Source organism: Oncorhynchus masou, chromosome 16 (genome assembly GCF_036934945.1).
Source record: "Oncorhynchus masou masou isolate Uvic2021 chromosome 16, UVic_Omas_1.1, whole genome shotgun sequence".
Taxonomy (NCBI): Eukaryota; Metazoa; Chordata; class Actinopteri; order Salmoniformes; family Salmonidae; genus Oncorhynchus; species Oncorhynchus masou.
Window position 1 is genome coordinate 8,480,495 of NC_088227.1, and position 22,010 is coordinate 8,502,504.

General features: G+C 42.5%; 1 protein-coding gene across 6 annotated transcripts in view; it reads right to left on the reverse strand.

Annotated features, from left to right (window-relative positions):
* Positions 1–22,010, reverse strand: part of LOC135557415 (unconventional myosin-VI-like) — a 95,143-nt gene that overhangs the window by 31,989 nt on the left and 41,144 nt on the right. For all 6 annotated transcript variants that reach the window (XM_064990664.1, XM_064990663.1, XM_064990662.1 and 3 more), the window contains exons 12-20: positions 20,412–20,556; positions 16,665–16,822; positions 16,322–16,413; positions 12,170–12,242; positions 3,414–3,541; positions 3,163–3,258; positions 2,688–2,858; positions 501–539; positions 114–207 (exon numbers count right to left, since the gene is read on the reverse strand). In XM_064990664.1, the coding sequence (XP_064846736.1) occupies positions 114–207; positions 501–539; positions 2,688–2,858; positions 3,163–3,258; positions 3,414–3,541; positions 12,170–12,242; positions 16,322–16,413; positions 16,665–16,822; positions 20,412–20,556 (996 nt within the window). The remainder of the gene's footprint in view (positions 1–113; positions 208–500; positions 540–2,687; positions 2,859–3,162; positions 3,259–3,413; positions 3,542–12,169; positions 12,243–16,321; positions 16,414–16,664; positions 16,823–20,411; positions 20,557–22,010) is intronic.

Genomic DNA, 22,010 nt, shown 5'->3' on the forward strand with positions numbered 1-22,010 from the left:
TGTGTTAAATCGCACCCTATTCTCTTTATAGTGCACTACTTTTGACCAGGGCCCATAAGGACTAGGTTGCCAAGTTGATTAGTCCTTCTCTTTAGCACTATATATAGACCGACCTGAGCACTGCAGCTGGGAGAGGATCTGGGCCCCTTCAAACTGGTGGCTAACCATCTTCAGATTGGGCTTGATACAACGGATGAAACTGGAGCCCTGGGGGGGGGGGTGACAGAGAGAATCATAAAGACCCTATTCAATTGCAGTGTTTCTATATGCAATTTCAAGCTGTTAAGCCCCGACAGCAGCCACACTGAAGATGGCCACAGCGCACTTCTTTGGTGACCCAGATTGGTTGGACATCGGCTTAGGCATCAGACACTTTCAAAAGAAAACATTTCCCTGGGAGATCGATAGTTATATTATAGGAGACCTGATCTCAGCTCAAGTTAGATGCCCTGTGAGTGGGGTGAAGCAGTAAATTGTTGAGCACTGTAGTAAATACTAACCGTGCTGCGAAGCTTCTCCAGTAGAATGTTCAGCTGGGTCTATCGAGGTAAAAGAAAAAAAAGAGAACCTTTGTTTAGTGACACCGACAGGCCTGTCTAGTCTAAGACGACATGAACACATGCTTACTAAGCGTGCTCGCTCGCTCTCTGCCTCCAGCTCACCTGCCCAAAACTCAGAATCAACAGCTACTTAATAAGCAACAGTACAGCCGTGAAAACCACGCGTTTTATTGTTGAAGCGCATTGAAAACAAGAGATTCTGTTTTAATGTAATTCATGCAAACGGATCTAAACACAACCCCGGTAGGACCACAGGAACAGACAGAGGAACGCATTGTGGGATGGCAGACAGACAGAAAGACAACCCACTTGCTGGCCCCGCTCAGTCAATGTTCTAGAGCTCTTGTTGCAAATCCCCTGTAACGTTCCCAACTGGTCCAGGTTTCTCAGAAATCCCAGTTCAAATGAATTCCTGGGTTTCAGGAATTATCCAACCAGTATTTCTGGAAAACCTGGGAATTTTGCAACCCTCGTCTGCAAAGAGCTGTGTTTAACAGAATGATTGCTCTAGGGACCACCAGTGGGAACTTTAATATTCTTACACCCACCCATAGAAAGTGTTAGCAGCTGATTTTTATATCTCACCTTGACAGGTACTAAACTGCATCAGTGATCAGGCCTTAGTCAAGCGCAAAGACTTCTGATCTATATCACTATTTCTAAAGTAGCTGCCTTATTTACAGTAGCGGCATCATTTACAGTAGCTACATAATATTTACAGTAGCTGCTTCTGCAAACTGGAATGCACATAATGGTCATTGATCCTGTCAGCAAAGACTGATCTGATCCTACAAGCTATGGATCTCGCAGTTGCAAAAATATTGACACTACACCGGCGATACTGATATGAATAACTTTGATTCATTGGAATTGAAAGCTGCCAACATCCAAATATCATTAGCAAGTGTTTGCCATGGGCTGAATTCAGATTCAAACCCAAAGTATGCATGTTGTGTTGCAGGGGACAAATTGTGGAGGGAGGCAGCACAGAGACTAGACTGGGGAGGGAGGGGAGAGGGGGTGGAAGCGGTTAGCTGGAGAACAGCAGGGCGTTCACTGCATTATTCACTGATGCATTGTGGGACTCGTCACACACAACAGCACAAGACGAGTTGCCTTATTTCCCTGGCTGTTTCTACGAGTCATCACGATTGATTTTTACCCACCCCCTACGTTTCTGCTTTTCCTGTCTGTATTTCTCCCTCTCACTACACAACTTTAAATCACAGCTATGATGGGGGGGATAGGCAAAGGATGGAGATACAAAAGGAGGAGGAATGAAGAACAGAGCAGAAAGGGAGGTGGAACAGTGGGAGGGAGAGGCATTAGGAAGAACACCACAGGTAACAGGAGAGAGAGAGAGAACACGAACTCTGTGGAAACTAAACGAAGGGTAGATTCAAATCAGACAACACCTTCAAAACACATTATGCAACCGAGAATCCTTCAAGCCCTCTAAAATTGCAATAACGTTTTGTTACGCTCTTTGTGCTCTTAACCTTTCTGCTTCTCTCCACTGTCTAGGTGCAGTGCAGTTCCGTGACAGCTAACAAGAAATGTCTATTAACATGACAAAATATTTCCCTCAGATTTCACTTCATAATTATTAATATAATAACACTTCTCACAGGATCAATATCACTCAGCATAGAGTAAGGAAGAACATGACTGTTATGACCATAAAGTAAACATGTAGCCTTGATTCTACTGTTTTGCCTATAAAAACACCGGATTAACATACATGAACATAGGCAACGGTGGGTGCATCCCAAATGGCACCCTATTCCCTATATGGTGCATTGCTTTTGACCAGAGCCCTATGGGCCCTGGTCAAAGTAGTGCACTATATAGGGAATAAGGTGCCATTTGGGATACCGACCATGTTAAGCAGCATAAGATTAAAGCGTGGTCAGAATAAAGCGTGGTCAGAATAAAGCGTGGTCAGAATAAAGCGTGGTCAGAATAAAGCGTGGTCATAGAAAGCGTGGTCATAGAAAGCGTGGTCATAGAAAGCGTGGTCATAGAAAGCGTGGTCATAGAAAGCGTGGTCATAGAAAGCGTGGTCATAGAAAGCGTGGTCATAGAAAGCGTGGTCATAGAAAGCGTGGTCATAACATTCGTCGTCACCTTGAATTTGTTGCCGACGCTGATGAAGCTGAGTTTGCCTGCCTTCTGTTTCGAGTCCTTGGCGTTGTTGGAGTTCTCAAAGAGCTCCCGGATAAACCGGTCCTTAGACTCACTCACTAGGCACTCCAGCGACATGTGCAGCGCATCATTGTTCTTCTCCACAAACTTGGTCTGCAATTCAGAGAAAATGTACAACCTTGAAGATGCAGAAGTACCCCGTTCCGAAAAAGGCTACTCTGCTTGGGAAGATAAGTGGGGCACTTAAATCAAAATAAACATGCTTTGAGTTCCACCTGCTGGGTTTTGTGCAGGTTTCAAAGCAGGAGAATGTTTGGTGGGCGATGCTGCAGTATAGGCCTACCACAAGGCTATGGTGGATAACATAAATATACATGATAAAAATCATTAAAAGTGTAATGTTTTTTTTTTGCCTTCAGACATCATGCTGAGTCATTGTGTGTGAACTTGAACGTACTGTCTCATAGCACACCGCTCCTGCAAAGTGTCTGACAATGAATCCCTCGTCATCCCTCACGTTCCTGTGGACTTGCAGCTTGGATTTCCTGGGCACCTGAGGGATGCATCACACACACACACCATCCATTTTAAATAAGTGAAACAAATACAACCACTGAAGCATGACCTTTCAAATGGCTAAAAAGAAAGTGCACACACACCCTATAACAGACAGAAAGGACATGAATCCGGATTAAAGTTAAAACTCACGGTTAGTCGGAAGTGGTTCTTGTGCTTGTTGTGTACGGTCTCTGCAAAGTGCTGGTCGCTTGGCTGAGGTAGACGATTCTCTTCATCCAGGATGTCCAAGATGCCCACCAGCTTGGCCTCCACAAGGTCTGTAAACAGACAGAGGTCAAAAGGTCAAGGTATCCCAAAATGACTATATCCCATCATATTTCAGTTTGAGCGATACTGTTGCTTCCTGTATTTCCTTAGGGGTTTCGTCTTTGTATAGCCCAGGGCTGGATTACCAAATGCGGTAGTCCGGCCATGCCCAGGGCCACTGAATAATGTAGAAGGACTGAGAAGCTCAGTTCTGGTGACTTTAAAAAAAGAGGGACATTCTACTACAAAATTTAAATAAAACGATGCTGCCACAACTTAAAATATAATGTCCACCTCCTATGAGCATTGTATGTGCTGTATTGACCATGCACACTGAATGCAAGTGTCTCGTTTTCAAGGAACAAATGCAGACTCAAGTAGAAAACTATAAAAATGGAAACACGGCAATTCACGTTTAACAAACCAAACATTCAAATACCGTTACAGAATGTAAAGAAACCAAAACTGGTCCAAGCATCAATACCGGTATTATGTAAAATACAGTATACCGCCCAGCCCTACCAGCACTCAGCTCGGACACCCATGCATAACCCACAAGACATGCCACCAGAGGTCTCTTCAGAGTCCCCAAGTCCAAAACAGACTATGGGAGGCGCACCGTACTACATTTAACTCTATTCCACATCAAGTAACTCACATAAGCAGTCAAATCACATTACGGAACAGTGAGGAACTGAGTCACACACACACACACACACACACACACACACACACACGCCTGAATTGTGTGTTGTGGTTAGTAGAGCTGGAGGGCACACACTTAATGTACTGTGAAATTTGATGTAAAATGTATTTTAAAGTGTAAAAATTGTATCATAATGTATATTACTGCCTTAATGTTTGCTGGACCCCAGGAAGAGTAACTGCTGCCTTCGCAGTAGCTAATGGGGATCCATAATAAACACAAAGCTGGGATCCCCCTCTTTTTAACCTCTTACATCTATGGGGGCGCTACTTCATTTTTGGATGAAAAACGTTCCCATTTTAAACAAGATATTTTGTCACAAAAAGATGCTCGACTATGCATATAATTGATACCATTCGAAAGAAAACACTCTGACGTGTCCAGAAATACCAAGATATTCTCTGTGCGTGCCCAAGAACGTGAGCTTCAGGCAAAACCAAGATGAGATGGCATCCAGGAAATGACAAGGATTTTTGAGGCTCTGTTTTCCATTGTCTCCTTATATGGCTGTGAATGCAAGAGGAGTGAGTCAGCCCTTTGTCGTTTCCCCAAGGTGTCTGCAGCATTGTGACGTATTTGTGGGCAGATCATTGGAAGATTGACCATAAGAGACCACATTTACCAGGTGTCCGCCCGGTGTCCTGCGCCGAAATTGGTGCGCAAAAGTCACCTGCCAGTATTTTTCCATGCGATAAAGAGAGGAAAGTAAGCTTCCACGAACTGCATATCAATGAAGAGATATGTGAAAAAACACCTTGAGGATTGATTCCAAACAACGTTTGCCATGTTTCGGTCGATATTATGTAGTTAATCCGGAAAAAGTTTTAGTTGTAGGTGACTGAATTTTCGGTTCGTTTCGGTAGCCAGACGCAATGTAGAAAACGGAACGATTTCTCCTACACACAGACGCTTTTCAGGAAAAACTGTGCATTTGGTATGTAACTGAGAGTCTCCTCATTGAAAACATCAGAAGCTCTTCAAAAGGTAAATGATTTTATTTATTTGGTTATCTGGTTTTTGTGAAAATGTTGCGTGCTAAATGCTACTCAAAATGCTATGCTAGCTTTGCATACTCTTACACAAATTAGTCAATTTCTATGGTTCAAAAGCATATTTTGAAAATCTGAGATGACAGTGTGGTTAAGAAAAGGCTAAGCTTGAGAGCAGACGCATTATTTTCATTTTATTTGCGATTTTCAGAAATCTTTAACGTTGCGTTATGCTAATGAGCCTGAGGCTTTAGTCACAAACCCGGATCCGGGATGGGGAGTTTCAAGAAGTTAACTAAGGGCCATTAAAAGGGCTTTATGAATTGTTCCTTTTATTGACAGAATACATGTTTCCCTCCCAATGACACTTGCAACTTGAATGTGCCTTGAGGAATATTTATCTTGCATTCGAACGCACAACAAGCCGACTAGGTCAATAGATATAATATTTTACTATGGAGTTGTCAGATGTCTCTATTCATTAGTCATTTTGTTTGCAGAGGAAAAGTCTGCTCTTCTAGCATCTTCAAAGTAGAACATGAAAGTGCGCCTTTCATGTTCCATATATTTTTGTTGTGGCGGCAATGTTGCCGTGGCGCAACGTCACAGCAAAATGATTGCAGAGGAAACACTGCACTGAAGGTGTAAGAGACACAGATCTCCAAAAGTATTGGGACAATGATCCATGTTTTGTTGCTTTGTCTCTGTACTCCAGCACTTCAGATATGAAATGATACTAACTATGAAGTGCAGACTGTCAGCTTTAATTTGAAGGTATTTCCATCCATACCGGGTGAACAATTTAGAAATTACAGCAAACCCTTTTGTACAGTGCCCCCCCCCCCCATTTTAGGGGACCAAAAGCATTGGGACAAATTCAGTTACTGTATATGTGTATTAAAGTAGTCCAACATTTAGTATTTGGACCCATATTTGTAGCACACAATTAAATCAAGCTTGTGACTCTACAAAACTTGTTAGAGCGTTGGGCCAGTAACCGCAAGGTTGCTAGATCAAATCCCCGAGCTGACAAGGTAAACATTGTCGTTCTGCTGGAGTTAACCCACAGTTCCTACTCATTGTAAAGATGAATTTTCTTAACTGACTTGACTAGTTAAATAAAAAAAGGTAAAACATAAATACAAAAACAAACAAAAGCGCAAATTGGCATATTCTCAGGATTTCGCAATGCTGCAAAAGCACAGGCATTAGAATCACAATAGACCGTCCCTTAGACGAATACACGGATTCAGTGACTGAGTTCATCAGGAAGTGTATAGGAAATGCCTTACCCACTGTGACCATTAAAACCTACCCGAACCAGAAACAGTGGACAGATGGCAGCATTTGCGCAAAACTGAAAGCGTGAACCACCGCAATTCAACGGCTCAGGCACGAGATGAATGTGGCAGGGTCCACAGACAATCACGGACGACAAGGGGAAAACCAGCCACGTCGTGGACACCGACGTCTTGCTTCCGGGCAAGTTAAAACACCTCCATTGCCCGCTTTAACACAGTGCTACCGACGCAGCCCGCGACCAAGGATTGTGGGCTCTCCTTCTCTGTGGCCGACGTGAGTAAGACGTTTAAGCTTGTTAACCCTCGCAAGGCTGCCCGACCCGGCATCCCTAGCCGCGTCCTCAGAGCATGCGCAGACAAGCTGGCTGCAGTGTTAACGGACATATTCAATCTCTCCCTATCCCAGTCTGCTGTTCCCACTCGCTTCAAGATGTCCACCATTTCTTGGGTACAGGAACAAACTGAACTAAATGACTATCGCCCTGTAGCACTCACTTCTTTCATCATGAAGTGCTTTAATAGGCCAGTTAAGGATCATATCACCTCTACCTTACTGGACACCCTAGACCCACTTTAATTTGCTTACCACCTCAATAGATCCACAGACGATGCCATCACCATCGCACTGCACACCACCCTATCCCATCTGGACAAGAGGAATACCTCTGTAAGAAATCAGTTCATTGAGATATATCTATCTATCAGCATTCAACCCAATAGTACCCTCCAAGCTCACCATTAAGCTCGGGGCCCTGGGTCTGAACCCCGCCCTGTATAACTGGGTCTTGGATTTCCTGATGGGCCACCCCCAGGTGGTGAAGGTAGGAAACAACAGCTCCACTTTGCTGATCCTCAACACAAGGGCCCCACAAGGGTGCATGCTCAGCCCCCCCTTCTATACTCCCTGTGACTGCGTGGCCACGCACGTCTCCAACTCAATCAAGTTTGCAGATGACACAACAGCAGTAGGCCTGATTACCAACAATGACGAGAGCCTACAGGGTGGAGGTGAGGGCACTGGGAGGGTTGTGCCAGGAAAATAACCTCTCACTCAACATCAAATAAACAAAGGCGCTGATCGTGGACTTCAGGAAACAGCAGAGGGAGCACGCCCCTATCCACATCGACAGGACTGCAGTGGAGAAGGTGGAAAGTTAAGTTCCTCGGTGCACACGTTACTGACAATCTGAGTGTCAGGGGATAATTGTCAGACTTCAGTCACCCTAATCAGACTCATCTCTGCTACCGCACGGCAAGCAGTACCGAGTCTCGAACCAAAAGGCTCTTTAACAGCTTCAACCCCCAAGCCATAAATCAAATCAAATTTTATTTGTCACATACATATGGTTAGCAGATGTTAATGCGAGTGTAGCGAAATGCTTGTGCTTCTAGTTCCGACAATGCAGTAATAACCAACAAGTAATCTAACTAACAATTCCAAAACTACTACCTTATAGACACAAGTGTAAGGGGATAAAGAATATGTACATAAGGATATATGAATGAGTGATGGTACAGAGCAGCATAGGCAAGATACAGTAGATGGTATCGAGTACAGTATATACATATGAGATGAGTATGTAAACAAAGTGGCATAGTTAAAGTGGCTAGTGATACTTGTATTACATAAGGATGCAGTCGATGAAATAGAGTACAGTATATACGTATGCATATGAGATGAATAATGTAGTGTAAGTACCATTATATAAGGTAGCATTGTTTAAAGTGGCTAGTGATATATTTACATCATTTCCCATCAATTCCCATTATTAAAGTGGCTGGAGTTGAGTCAGTGTCAGTGTGTTGGCAGCAGCCACTCAATGTTAGTGGTGGCTGTTTAACAGTCTGATGGCCTTGAGATAGAAGCTGTTTTTCAGTCTCTCGGTCCCAGCTTTGATGCACCTGTACTGACCTCGCCTTCTGGATGATAGCGGGGTGAACAGGCAGTGGCTCGGGTGGTTGATGTCCTTGATTTTTATGGCCTTCCTGTAACATTGGGTGGTGTAGGTGTCCTGGAGGGCAGGTAGTTTGCCCCCGGTGATGCGTTGTGCAGACCTCACTACCCTCTGGAGAGCCTTACGGTTGAGGGCGGAGCAGTTGCCGTACCAGGCGGTGATACAGCCCGCCAGGATGCTCTCGATTGTGCATCTGTAGAAGTTTGTGAGTGCTTTTGGTGACAAGCCGAATTTCTTCAGCCTCCTGAGGTTGAAGAGGCGCTGCTGCGCCTTCTTCACGATGCTGTCTGTGTGGGTGGACCAATTCAGTTTGTCTGTGATGTGTATGCCGAGGAACTTAAAACTTACTACCCTCTCCACTACTGTTCCATCGATGTGGATAGGGGGGTGTTCCCTCTGCTGTTTCCTGAAGTCCACAATCATCTCCTTAGTTTTGTTGACGTTGAGTGTGAGGTTATTTTCCTGACACCACACTCCGAGGGCCCTCACCTCCTCCCTGTAGGCCGTCTCGTCGTTGTTGGTAATCAAGCCTACCACTGTTGTGTCGTCCGCAAACTTGATGATTGAGTTGGAGGCGTGCGTGGCCACGCAGTCGTGGGTGAACAGGGAGTACAGGAGAGGGCTCAGAACGCACCCTTGTGGGGCCCCATTTACATTGATGGCCCCCCCCCCCGTTTGTTTTACACTACTGCTACTCGCTATTTATTATCTACGCATTGTCACTTTACAAACTACCTTGACTAACCTGTACCCCCACATCGACAAGGTACCGGAACCCCATTTACATAGCCTAGTTATTGTTATGTTGTTTTCTTGTTACTTTTAGATAAAATAAAATGTTCTTTACTTAATTTAGTAAATATTTGAACTATTTCTTGAACTCCATTGTTGGTTAAGGGCTTGTAAGTAAGCATTTCCTGCTAAGGTCTATACCGGTTGTATTCGGCGCCTGTGACAAATAAAATTTGAATTGTAACCACCTGCCCCTCCAGGACACGTACAGTACCTGATGTCACAGGATGGCCAAAAATATCATCAAGGAGAACCACCCGAGCCACGGCCTGTTAACCCCGCTATCATCCAGAAGGCGAGGTCAGTACAGGTGCATCAAAGCTGGGACCGAGAGACTGAAAAACAGCTTCTATCTCAAGGCCATCAGACTCACCGGCTTCCACCCGGTTATGTAACCCTGGACCTTAGAGGCTGCTGCCCTATATACATTTAGAATCACTGGCCAAGAATACATGGAAAAATAGTCACTTTAATAATGTTTACTTACTGCTTTAATCTCATATGTATATACTGTATTCTATTCTACTGTATTTTAGTTAATGCCACTGACATTGCTCAATCTAATATTTATATATTTCTTAATTCCATTCTTTTACTTTTAGGCGTGTGTATTGTTGTGAACTGTTAGATTACTACTGCACTGTTGGAGCACAAACATTTCGCTACACCCGTAATAACATATGCTAAATATGTGTATGTGACCAATCAAATTTGACATCAGTATTGACGCACAGACAGGTTTGGGTTTTTACTTTACCTTCTATAGCGGTATTTCAATGTTTGGTTTGCTAAATGTGATAAAATAAACATGACAGTGTGGCATATTTATTAGGGATTAGCTGCTGTCTTCCTGGGATCCAGCAGCATTAAGGCAGTTGGATACAAATATTACATTTCAAAACACATTAAGTGTCTGCCCTCAGGCCCCTACTCTACTATCACATATCAACACAAAATCCATGTGTACGTGTGTAGAGTGCGTGTGTTGTGTAACAGGTCCGTTTTTATAGGTCACTCCGCTACTTGAGTCGTCCGTATCCCCCCCTCTCTTTCCCTGCCCCTAGTCACTCAAGGAGCGCAGTTGTTGCTTCGACCGCGACACCACTCGTCTTTCACTCTTCAGTCTGCATGGTCAATGCAGCAGATGCAACAAAGTGTTGACAACGATGCCGCTTTCCACTTGGTATCTTAATATAAATCCACAAGGGTTCTATAATTGGGGCGGCAAGGTAGCCTAGTGGTTAGAGCATTGGACTAGTAACCGAAAGGTTGCAAGTTCAAATCCCCGAGCTGACAAGGTACAAAATCTGTCGTTCTGCCCCTGAGCAGGCAGTTAACTCACTGTTCCTAGGCCGTCATTGAAAATAAGAATTTGTTCTTAACCGACTTGCCTAGTAAAAGGTAAAATAAAATAAAAAAATACTACTATTAGTTTGTGTTTCTTACTGTGTGTAAACAGCTAGTTTGTCTTTTATTAGCAAGTGGCGGCAGGTAACCTAGTGGCTAGTGTTGGACTAGTAACCTAAAGGTTGCAAGGTCGAATCCCTGAGCTGACAAGGTAAAAATATATGTCGTTCTGCCCCCTGAACAAGGCAGTTAACCCACTGATCCTAGGCCGTCATTGAAAATAAGAATTTGTTCTTAACTGACTTGCCTAGTTAAATAAAGGTTTAAAAAAAATCTAATTAAAATAAGTGGCTAAAAAAAATCGTGTTAGCTGCTAATCGCAAGTAAGCAAGCTAGCTAATACATTTACTGAGTTTTTAACTGAGAAAACATAGCTAGCTAATACAGCCGGATACCAGTCAGCATTTTGTTTATGCAACAGTATCTTCTAAATCAGACAGGAATATTTTAGCTAGATCAAGTTAGAGAAAACATTAACGTAGCTAACATCTAATTAGGGTCCGCTGGGAAACCCTGACCAACACTTCCTAACCGGTCACAATAACTCCCAGGCTTTTTCATGTCAAACACTATTCAAAGTGCCCATTATTATATTATAACTCTAGAATTAAAATAATAATTAGATATATTTTCATGATTGCAACAGTTCACCCAAGTATTTTGATCGAAATCACAAATCAAATAGCAATAGCAACATTTGTTTAAAAATAAAGCCTACATTTTTTGCCCATATCTTGCAGCCATTCGTGGCACGGTGGACATGATCTCAAAATAAGAGCAAGAAATGCAGACATTAATGAAAATTACATTTGTTTGAAGTTTGATTTAACAGTATAAAACAACCAGTATTGAGAAACATTCTAAGTGATTTCAATGAGTCTATGTGTTGCCATGCTAAGGTCATGCACTACTTAAAGCAAATGTATAACCTGTTCTATTAAAAAATATAAAACTACAAAAAAAAGTTAAATATTGTGTTATAGGGTTGGGCGTTTCTGGCCAAAATATTTGATGGAACAAAAAGTAAAATGTCTTCTCAGAGAGTGAGTCTACAGGGCATGCTTTGCACCAACGGCTGATTCTCTTAAACGCAGACCCAATTCTATCTAGCGTTAACCCCGGTCACCTCCATTCCACTCTCTGGTATCCTGCCGCCGTACCCCACACATATCTCAAAGAGAGGGGTTTAGGTGTGCTCTGCAACATAATCAATCTACCTCCCATCAACTGCTTTATTTCTGTTGACCATGAAACATAACTTGGGATCAGGGTCAAGAGTAGTGTGTTCAAAACCTTAACCTCAGAGAAAACAGCTATTCCACCTTCCCACGCAAACGGAGGCCAAAACACATCTTCAGTCAGAAGAATATTGAACGGCGACACGTCGAGAAAAAAACATGGGGAAACGCTGGAAACTAGGCGGAGGATACGGTATGTCGGCTAAACCGATGAAATGATGTGCATGTAATGATACGAAGACGAGACAAACCTATGCAGTCCTGATTGTCGACATAATGGACCTCATTTACTCCGAGACCCTCCTTCTGATACAGCTCTTGTTCCTAGAATTCAAAACAGAACGGTTCCAACAACAAGCATTGGTCATTTATAATGACACTCAGAAAACAATTTAAGTCTGTTTACTTACACTACCGTTCAAAAGTTTGGGGTCACTTAGAAATGGGTTTGTTTTTGAAAGAAAAGCAATTTTTTGTCAATTAAAATAACAAATTGGTCATAAGTAGTGTCGACATTGTTAATGTTATGACTATTGTAGCTGGAAACGGCGGATTAAGGAATATCTACATAGGCGTACAGGCCCATTATCAGCAACCATAACTCCTGTGTTCCAATGGCACGTTGTGTTAGCTAATCCAAGTATATAATTTCAAAAGGCTAATTGATCATTAAAAAACCCTTTTGCAATTATGTTAGCACAGCTGAAAACTGTTGTTTTGATTAATGAAGCAATAAACCTGGACCTTCTTTAGACTAGTTTAGTATGTGGAGCATCAGCATTTGTGGGTTCGATTACAGGCTCAAATTAAAATCGGCATGGCCGCTTAATTAGGGCCGATTTCAAGTTACCAAAATCGGTAAATCGGCGTATGGACGATTACATTGCAATCCACGAGGAGACTGCGTGGCAGGCTGACCACCTGCATATTTAGTTAAATTCATGTTAGCAGGCAATATTAACTAGGGAAATTGTCACTTTTCTTGCGTTCAACACAAGCAGAGTCAGGGTATATGCAGCAGTCTGGGCTGCCTGGCTCGTTATGAACTGTGCGAAGACCATTTCTTCCTAACAAAGACTTACTCATTTGCCAAAATTATACATAATTATGACATAACATTGAAGGTTGTGCCATATAACAGCAATACATAGACTTAGGGTTGCCACCTGTTCGATATGGTACGGTTCTGTATTTTCCAGAACAAAACGTTTTGTTTTTGATAGGTCATTAATAGTGTCAAATCTGCAAACTAAGGCTCATATTTGTGTGTTTATTAGAATTAAGTATATGATTTGATATTTGATAGAGCAGTCTGACCGAGCGGTGGTAAGCAGCAGCAAGCTCTTAAACATTCATTCGAACAAGCGCTTTCCTGCATTTGCCAGCAGCTCTTCTCAATGCTTGAAGCATAGCTCTGTTCATGACTTCAAGCCTATCAACTCCCGAGATTATAGGGAGTTGCCAGCCTAAAAACCTCTTACCTGGAAATATTGACGACTCATGTTAAAAGGAATCACTAGCTTTCATATGTTCCCATTCTCTAAACAAGGAACTTAAACTTTAGCTTTTTTACATTGCACTTTTACTTTCTTCTCCAACAGTTTTTGCATTATTTAAACCAAATGAACATGTTTCATTATATATTTGAGACATAATTGATTTTGTGTTATATTAAGTTAAAATAAAGGTCTTCATTCAGTATTGTTGTAATTGTTATTATTACAAATATATATACAGTAGAAGTCAGTAGTTATTTTGCATACACTTAGGTTGGAGTCATTAAAACTTTTTCAACCACTTAAACTATAGTTTTGGCAAGTCGATTAGGACATCTACTTCGTGCATGACAAGTAATTTGTCCAACAATTGTTTAAACAGATTATTTCGCTGTATCACAATTCCAGTGGGTCAGAAGATTTAAAAAAACTAAGTTGACTGTGCCATTAAACAGCTTGGAAAATTCCAGAAAATTATGTCATGGCTTTAGAAGCTTCTGATAGGCTAATTGACATCATTTGAGTCAATTGGAGGTGTACCTGTGGATGTATTTCAAGGTCTACCTTCAAACTCAGTGCCTCTTCCGCTTGACAACATGGGAAAAATACAAATAAATCAGCCAAGACCTCAGAAAAAAAAATGTGTAGAATGTCCACGAGTCTGGTTAATTCTTGGGAGCAATTTCCAAACGCCTGAAGGTACCACATTCATCTGTACAAAACAATAGTGCGCAAGTATAAACACCATGTGACAACGCAGCCGCAATACCGCTCAGAAAAGAGACGCGTTCTGTCTCCTAGAGATGAACGTACTTTAATGCCGAAAAGTGCAAATCAATTCCAGAACAGCAGCAAAAGGACCTTGTGAAGATGCTGGAGGAAACAGGTACAAAGGTATCTGTTTCTACAGTAAAACAAGTCCTATATTGGCATAACCTGAAAGGCCACTCAGCAAGGACGAAGCCACTGCTCCAAAACTGCCATAAATAAAGCCAGACTACGGTTTGCAACTCCACATGGGGACAAAGATTGTACTTTTTGGAGAAATGTCCTCTGGTCTGATGAAACAAAAATATAACTGATTGGCCATAATAACCATCTTTATGTTTGGAGGGAATAGGGGGATGCTTGCAAGCCGAAGAACACCTTCCCAACTGTGAAGCACGGGGGTGGCAGAATCATGTGGGGGTGCTTTACTACAGGAGGGACTGGTGCACTTGACAAAATAGATGGCATCATGAGGGAGAACAATTATGGCTATATTGAAGAAACATCTCAAGACATCAGTCAGGAAGTTAAAGCTTGGTTGCAAATTGGTTTTCCAAAAATGGACAATGATCCAAAGCATACTTCCAAAGTTGTGGCAAAATGGCTTAAGGACAACAAAGTCTAAGTATTCGAGTGGCCATCACAAAGCCCTGACCTCAATCCCATAGAACATTTGTGGGCAGAACTGAAAAAGCGTGTGCAGGCAAGGAGGCCTACAAACTTGACTCAGGTACACCAGCACTGTCAATAGGAATGGGCCAAAATTCACCCAACTTATTGTGGGAAGCTTGTGGAAGGCTACCGAAACATTTGACCCAAGTTAAACAATTTAAAGGCAACGCTACCAAATACTAATTGAGTGTATGTAAAGTTCTGACCCACTGGGAATGTGATGAAAGAAATAAAAGCTGAAATAAATCTACTATTATTCTGACATTTCACATTCTTAGAATAAAGTGGTGATCTTAACTGACCTAACACAGGTAATTTTTACTAGGATTAAATGTCAGGAATTGTGAAATACTGAGTTTAAAATGTATTTGGCTAAGGTGTATGTAAACTTCCGACTTCAACTGTAAACAAATAGGCGGATTAAATCGGTATCGGCTTTTTTTTTTGGTCCTCCAATAAAAATAAATAAAAATCGGTATCGGCGTTGAATTTTTTATTTATTTTTTAAATGGTCGACCTCACAGCGTTACGTGAGATCTTCAGTTTCTTGGCAATTTCTCACATGGAATAGCCTTCATTTCTCAGAACATGAATAGACTGACGAGTTTCAGAAGAAAGTTACTTGTTTCTGACCATTTTGAGGCTGTAATCGAACCCACAAATGCTGATGCTCCAGATACTCAACTAGCCTGAAGGTCCAGTTTTATTGCTTCTTTAAATCAGAACCACAGTTTTCAGCTGTGCTAACAATTGCAAAAGTGTTTTCTAATGATCAATTAGCCTTTTGAAATGATAAACTTGGATTAGCTAAAACATGTGCCATTGGAACACAGGAGTGATGGTTGCTGATAATGGGCCTCTGTATGCCTATGTAGATATTCCATATTTTTTATTTTAAAAATCAGCCGTTTCCAGCTACTATAGTCATTTACAACATTAACAATGTCAACACTATTTCTGACCAATTTGATGCTATTTTAAATGGACAAAAAAAAAGAAGACATTTCCAAGTGTCCCCAAACCTTTGAACGGTAGTGTATATAAGATTTGCTCCATTAGAATAGAGAACAGAGACTCAAATGTATTCAAATAAAGTCTATGAGGGCAGAAGCTTTGTCTATTATAGCTATCCAGCAATAATACATTACGTTAGCAAGTTCACTAACCAATAGAACTGAATCTTATAAAAATCAAGGTTTCCTTTTGCTTGTTGCAAACATCTGGCCTCGTTCTCAGTTCATCTTTCCTAGATTTCTCACATCCTCTCCCCTTCTCAGGATGCATTGGAGAAGGCCCAATGGGAGGGACCTTGGTCATTCCCCTCTAACACAGTTGACGAGGAGGCAAGGCAGATAGGATGGTAGGAATCACAGAAAGGCAACTTGAGATTGAGCTCTTGGACAGCTGGGATGTCAGCTAAGTCGAGACGGGGCATCGGGGTCTACAGACAGTGGAAGAAGCTCTTACCTCTTTCAGGATGCGTTCGTTGAAGAACTGCTGCAGCTTCTCGTTACAGTAGTTGATGCAGAACTGCTCAAAGCTGTTGTGCTCAAAGTACTCTGGAAGAGGAAATTAAAAGACATTAAAAAGACACTTCAGCTGTAAACCACCGTCTCCGACTAATGAACTCTAGCATGCGTGTGCAATGTGTGGTTTGTGTTATGTTGTGTATAATGTCCATGGCGAAATGTCTGTTTGATGTCGTTTTTATGGACAATTATGCAGCAAAACCATTTCCCGCCTGAGGGATAATAACGTTTAGTGCTACATCATATATCACGTAGATATAGCACATAGAGGGGATACAGACCGAAGCCTGCGATATCCAGAACCCCGATGAAGTTGGCGGAGGAGTCGAAGGGGAAGCACTGGTTGACCCTGGTGACCACGTGGTCAAACAGCCGGCTGTACACAGCCTTGGCCAGGGCGTCCCGCGCGTTGTTTGCCTGCTCCACTTTCAATGGCACCCTGGGAGGGAGAGACAGAGAGAGCACATAATTCCTCCTTCTAGCACTGATCCTCTGTAGCTCCATTTTGCAAGCGCCGTACCCTGCAATGTCAGCATAGCGGGTTCGATTCCCAAGACCAACCATGTCTAAAACGTATGCAAGCATGACAGTTGCTTTGGATGAAAGCAGCTGCTAAATAGCATACTGTATGTTATAATTGAATACTTGCCTTTTCTGCATGCAAAGTACATTTAGGTATATCTAATCTAAAATCCACCATGTAGTCCGCACAAGGGGAAATTGGATTTGTCACCGGCAAAGAAACATAGCGCTAAGGCAGCGACACGCATACAAGAGACTTGAGCAATGGCGGCTGGTGAAATCAATAGCCTAACAATTCATAGAGGCAGAGTCAGTTTAAATAATCTTATGCATTCATCACCGTGGGTCTGCAAAAATACTGAGGGTCTGCTTGGTTTCCCAAACGGATAATTGGGTTATTGACATCTTGGGGAAAGAGTGATTGTGGTGTGATAAAGAGCCATGACAATGAGAGAAAGTATAAGCGTCAAAGAGCTCTGAGAAGGTACTGCGACGTCCCCAGAGCTCGGACTGCGGTCAAGTGCTCAGCTGAATAATCCGAGAAGACCGAGAGAGACACCATGACTACCAGGTGGACTGAAGTTTCTCGTCAAGCTTTACCTTCGCTTCTTTGTCATGCACTTAAAAAGAAAACTCCACTCAAAAACTCTTTTGGTATTTTTCTTCATTAGTCCACAATGTTTTGCATGTCAAGTGTAAGCTATTGGACTTCAAGATGCAAAGTGTCACTTGTCACATCAAGATGATGTAAAATGAATCATGACGCAGAAAGAATCATTGTGATTAAGTGGCAAGTGACACTTGCCTTCTAAAGCTTTTCCTTTCAGGTGGAAGAGAACCAGGATACTGCTGTACAAGTAGCAATTCGCCATTAAGTACTGAGAGCACTGCTATGTCCAAAAGACACCTCTAATGTCTTGAAGTGAGAGTTGATTTAGAGATTCTCCTCACATACACCTTCATCCCACACAAACTCTTCGGGTAGGACTTATCCATTATCTCGTCCCCCCTGTGGATCTCCATTTAACACATCCCACAAGACAAGAACTCCCCATTATGATACCAGCATCACACCACCTCATCTTACACCTTTGCCCCCTTAAGCTCTCAGTACACCTGGGCCCTCGCTCGCCCTCTCAACCACAAACCATGTTTCATTTATATTCTCCCAGCCAGTGAGAAACTAACAGTCCACAGCTAAAACATTTAAATACCAGGGTTAAGCCCTGGTCTCTCATTTACAAACCAAGAGGTATGAAATGCCAGAATACTAACAGTAGCGGGGGATGTGTGTATTCCCTATGAAGCTCGAGGTTATCCACCTTGCTCAATGATCTCCACAAAATTATCTCCGGCAGCATGTTATCAGGATGTTGAGGGGCACACATCTTATTTAAATCACCGTTAAGAGTCTGGTACTGCACTGCGCATATGGGCAGGTTGAGAGAGTGGACTGACCCCACCTGGCTTTGCCGAGATGCCGCGTCCGCCAGTGAATTCACCGTGGTGGGGTCATCACGATTAACACCCCCCCCCCCCACACTCTGCCTCGCACATAAACACCTTAAAAGCTAGTCCCTAAACAGGCTAACATTTAGTTACGGCTTTCCCCCTTACATAAGTCATAAAAATAGGCTGCTTAGTGGTGGAGCCACAGACAGAGAGAGCCGGTTGAGATCCTTACCCACCCTTTATAAGTCACTTAATGTAACTGTACTCACACATTGCGATTGCTGCTATTAATTAAACAAATTAAAACAAGCCACGGCACACCACTAATTAATTGCTTAATATTACGCCCTCAGAGGCTGTGTCCCAAATCACACCAGATCCCCCACATTGTTCTTTTCACCAGAACAATATGGGCCCTTGTCAAAAATAGTGCACTATGTAGGGAATAGAGCAGGACTCGTATAAAGCAGCAGTTAAAGCTTAACTACTGTGGTAAAGTGTCTCTCTCTCGCCACAAATGAGACAAACATTAGTGAGGGAGGACATAAGGGTAATTGCACATAGCGACTGGCTTGGCATTCAGGCTGGCGAGCTGAGGGAGCGCCAAGCTGCCCATACAACAATCACTGTCAGGCATAAGACAGGCTGGGCCACGGCTAAATGCACACAGGGCCTTGCCATAGATCAAGAACCAGGAATGCATCCCAAATGGTTCATTATTCCCTATATAGTGCACTTCTTTTGGCCAGGACTCATAGGGGTCTGGTCAAAAGTAGTGCACTACAGAATATAGGGAATAGTGTGCCATTTAGGACACATACAGGGACTAGGGAAGGGCCCGTAATCATTCAATAGTGGCTAGTTCCTATTTTTACTCAGAGGCACAGCACTACTGTTAGTGACAACTGCAGCACACACACACACAAATACAAATGCGCACACACATGCATCTGTTGGTTCCTATGGTAACTGGCATGTGACCAGTAAGGCATTTGTTAACAGAGCATGAGGGCTAATCATGTGGACCTGACACCATCTGCACAAAGACAAGCTTTCCAATACAAATAGAAATATAGGCTAGAATCACCATATTGACACACATACTGTCTCACATCGGAGCGTTAAGGAATTCAAACACATGTCACATGCAATTAAAGAACACAGGCGCTACCTGTTATTTTGCCTGTGCCCTCATAAAAGGCATGGTTCCCAAAAAAACACCCTATAGGTCCTGGTCAAAAGTAGTTCACCATATAGGGAATAGGATGCCATTTAAGATGCACCCGCAGTCCTCTCTCCATGCAAGGCCGTTGAGGATAAGGTAGTGACTTAAAACAGAAATGCTATAGCGCTATACAGTACCAGTCAAATGTTTGGACACCTACTCATTACAGGGTTTTATCTTTTCAATTTTAGAATAATAGTGAAGACATCAAAACTATGAAATAACACATATGGAATCAGGTGGTAACCAGAAGTGTGTTAAATCAAAATATATTTTAGAATCTTCAAAGTAGCCACCAGTTGCCTTGATGACAGCTTTGCAGACTTGGCATTCTCTCAACCAGCTTCATGAGGTAGTCACCTGGAATGCATTTAAATTAAAAGGTGTGCATTGTTAAATTTGTGGATTTTTAAAAACTTTATTTCTTGATGCGTTTGAGACAATCAGTTGTGTTGTGACAAGGTAGGGGTGGTATACAGAAGATATCCTATTTGGTAAAAGACCAAGTCCATATTATGGCAAGAACAGCTGAAATAAGCAAAGAAAAAAGACAGTCCATCATTACTTTAAGACATGAAGGTCAGTCAATCCAGAACACTTCAAGAACTTTGAAAGTTTCTTCAAGTGCAGTCGCAAAAACCATCAAGCGCTATGATGAAACTGGCTCTCACAAGGACCATGTCATAGTTTAGATGTCTTCACTATTATTCCACAATGTAGAAATTAGTTTCAAAAATAAAGGAAAACCCTTGAATGAGTACGTGTCCAAACTTTTGACTGGTACTGTATGTAATAATAATGTTCAAAAAGTCATTATATGGTGACTTACTTGATAACTGTTCCTTTGGCGCCCCCTGCTGTGGTGAGCATGACCCTGGAGGTGAGGCTGACTCGCAGGTCCGACTCTTCCAGACCAAGCAGCTCAGCACAGTACTCCACAGTCTGGCTCGACTGGTTCTTTATGGTGCAGCCACCTGGTGGGCCAGACATACAGAGTGGTTACGTTGTAAGTAGCTAGTAAAAGTTGTTAGCAACGTTGAAGGATGACGGGTAGAATGAGGTTGGCGGTTAGGAAGAATGTCAGTGATTTTATTGAAGACTGAGTAAGCTCTGACCCTGGATAAAGATGCATACAGTGATTGCACATATTGTACAGTACAGCACGGTCTTGACATATGGCATGGATTACAGTTCAATACTGCCCATATCGATACTTAACATCCATTCCGGCCATAGAGTCATTGATTCTGACCGACCGTCAATAAGGAAACAGCACGATCAGTCTGATACTCTTGCTAGCTGCGGGACTATTGCGTTTAAAAAAAAAAAGAACTAGCTACGTACAGCAATCCAGCTTCACCCTAATCTGGTCTCAATAGTATTAGGACAAAGCCTACAAAACAATCTCACATGATTTATCAGCACAGACGTAACCTTTTTGCCAATCTATTTCATAATGAAACAGGCTTCATTATTCCCGAACCATAGCACCCCATCACTGCCTAACGCTATGCATTTCATTAGTCTCCAACCGTGCCATGGTTGGACAAGAGGTAGCTACAGATTTTACGCCAACGTGATATAACCACAAGGTTTTTGGTGTCCATTTTCTGGACATTACAGGAAAGCCCCGTACAAACCGCCGCCATAGATTTTTCAGCTAACCATTTCCTGGCGGTACTGTCTTCATTCGCTTATAAATGGCCGTTTCCAGTTGCAGGTGGTTCTACAAAAACCAGCAAGGAGGTTCCTCGCCATTTTAGCTTCTCAAATCTAACATTTCCCAGCATCTTCGCAGGTACTAGTTGTTTCTGCGACGCGGCCACGTGTAGAAGATGACACAGTGCGACCAAAACAAAGATCTACAGGCACGTAAGAGGCACATCTCAATGGACACAAAACATGGATTTATTACTCTTTCAGAATGTATGTTTTTTTTGTAGAACCACATGCAACTGGAAACTGACATTTCTAAAAGATACTTTCTTTTTGTCCAAATCGAGACATTAAAATTGCCAAAAACAGGTTATTTCAAAATGATATGGCGTGGTTTGTGGGGCTTTCCTGTAACTGACACCCAACAATCTTTGGTTATATCACATTATCTGGCATACAGTCTGTAGATTGACAATCAGCAGGTGAGTGGGAAAGTAATGAGCTAAAATAGCTAGTTCAAGGGCGACACAGGATAAGGAGAACTGTTTCGGGAGGAGACAAAAGAGGGGATAATGGGAACTGTTTAAGGGTGACAGGAAGAAGGGGGACAATTGTAGGGGTGACAGGAAGGAGGTGATAAGGGGGATGTTTGGCCGGGGCGACACGGGAAGGAGGGGTACAGTTTGGTGGAGACGATGGAAAAAGGGAGATAAGGAAGACAGTTTTCCGTGCGACACCAGAATGCGCTTCTCTCAAAAGGAGCTGAGGCAGG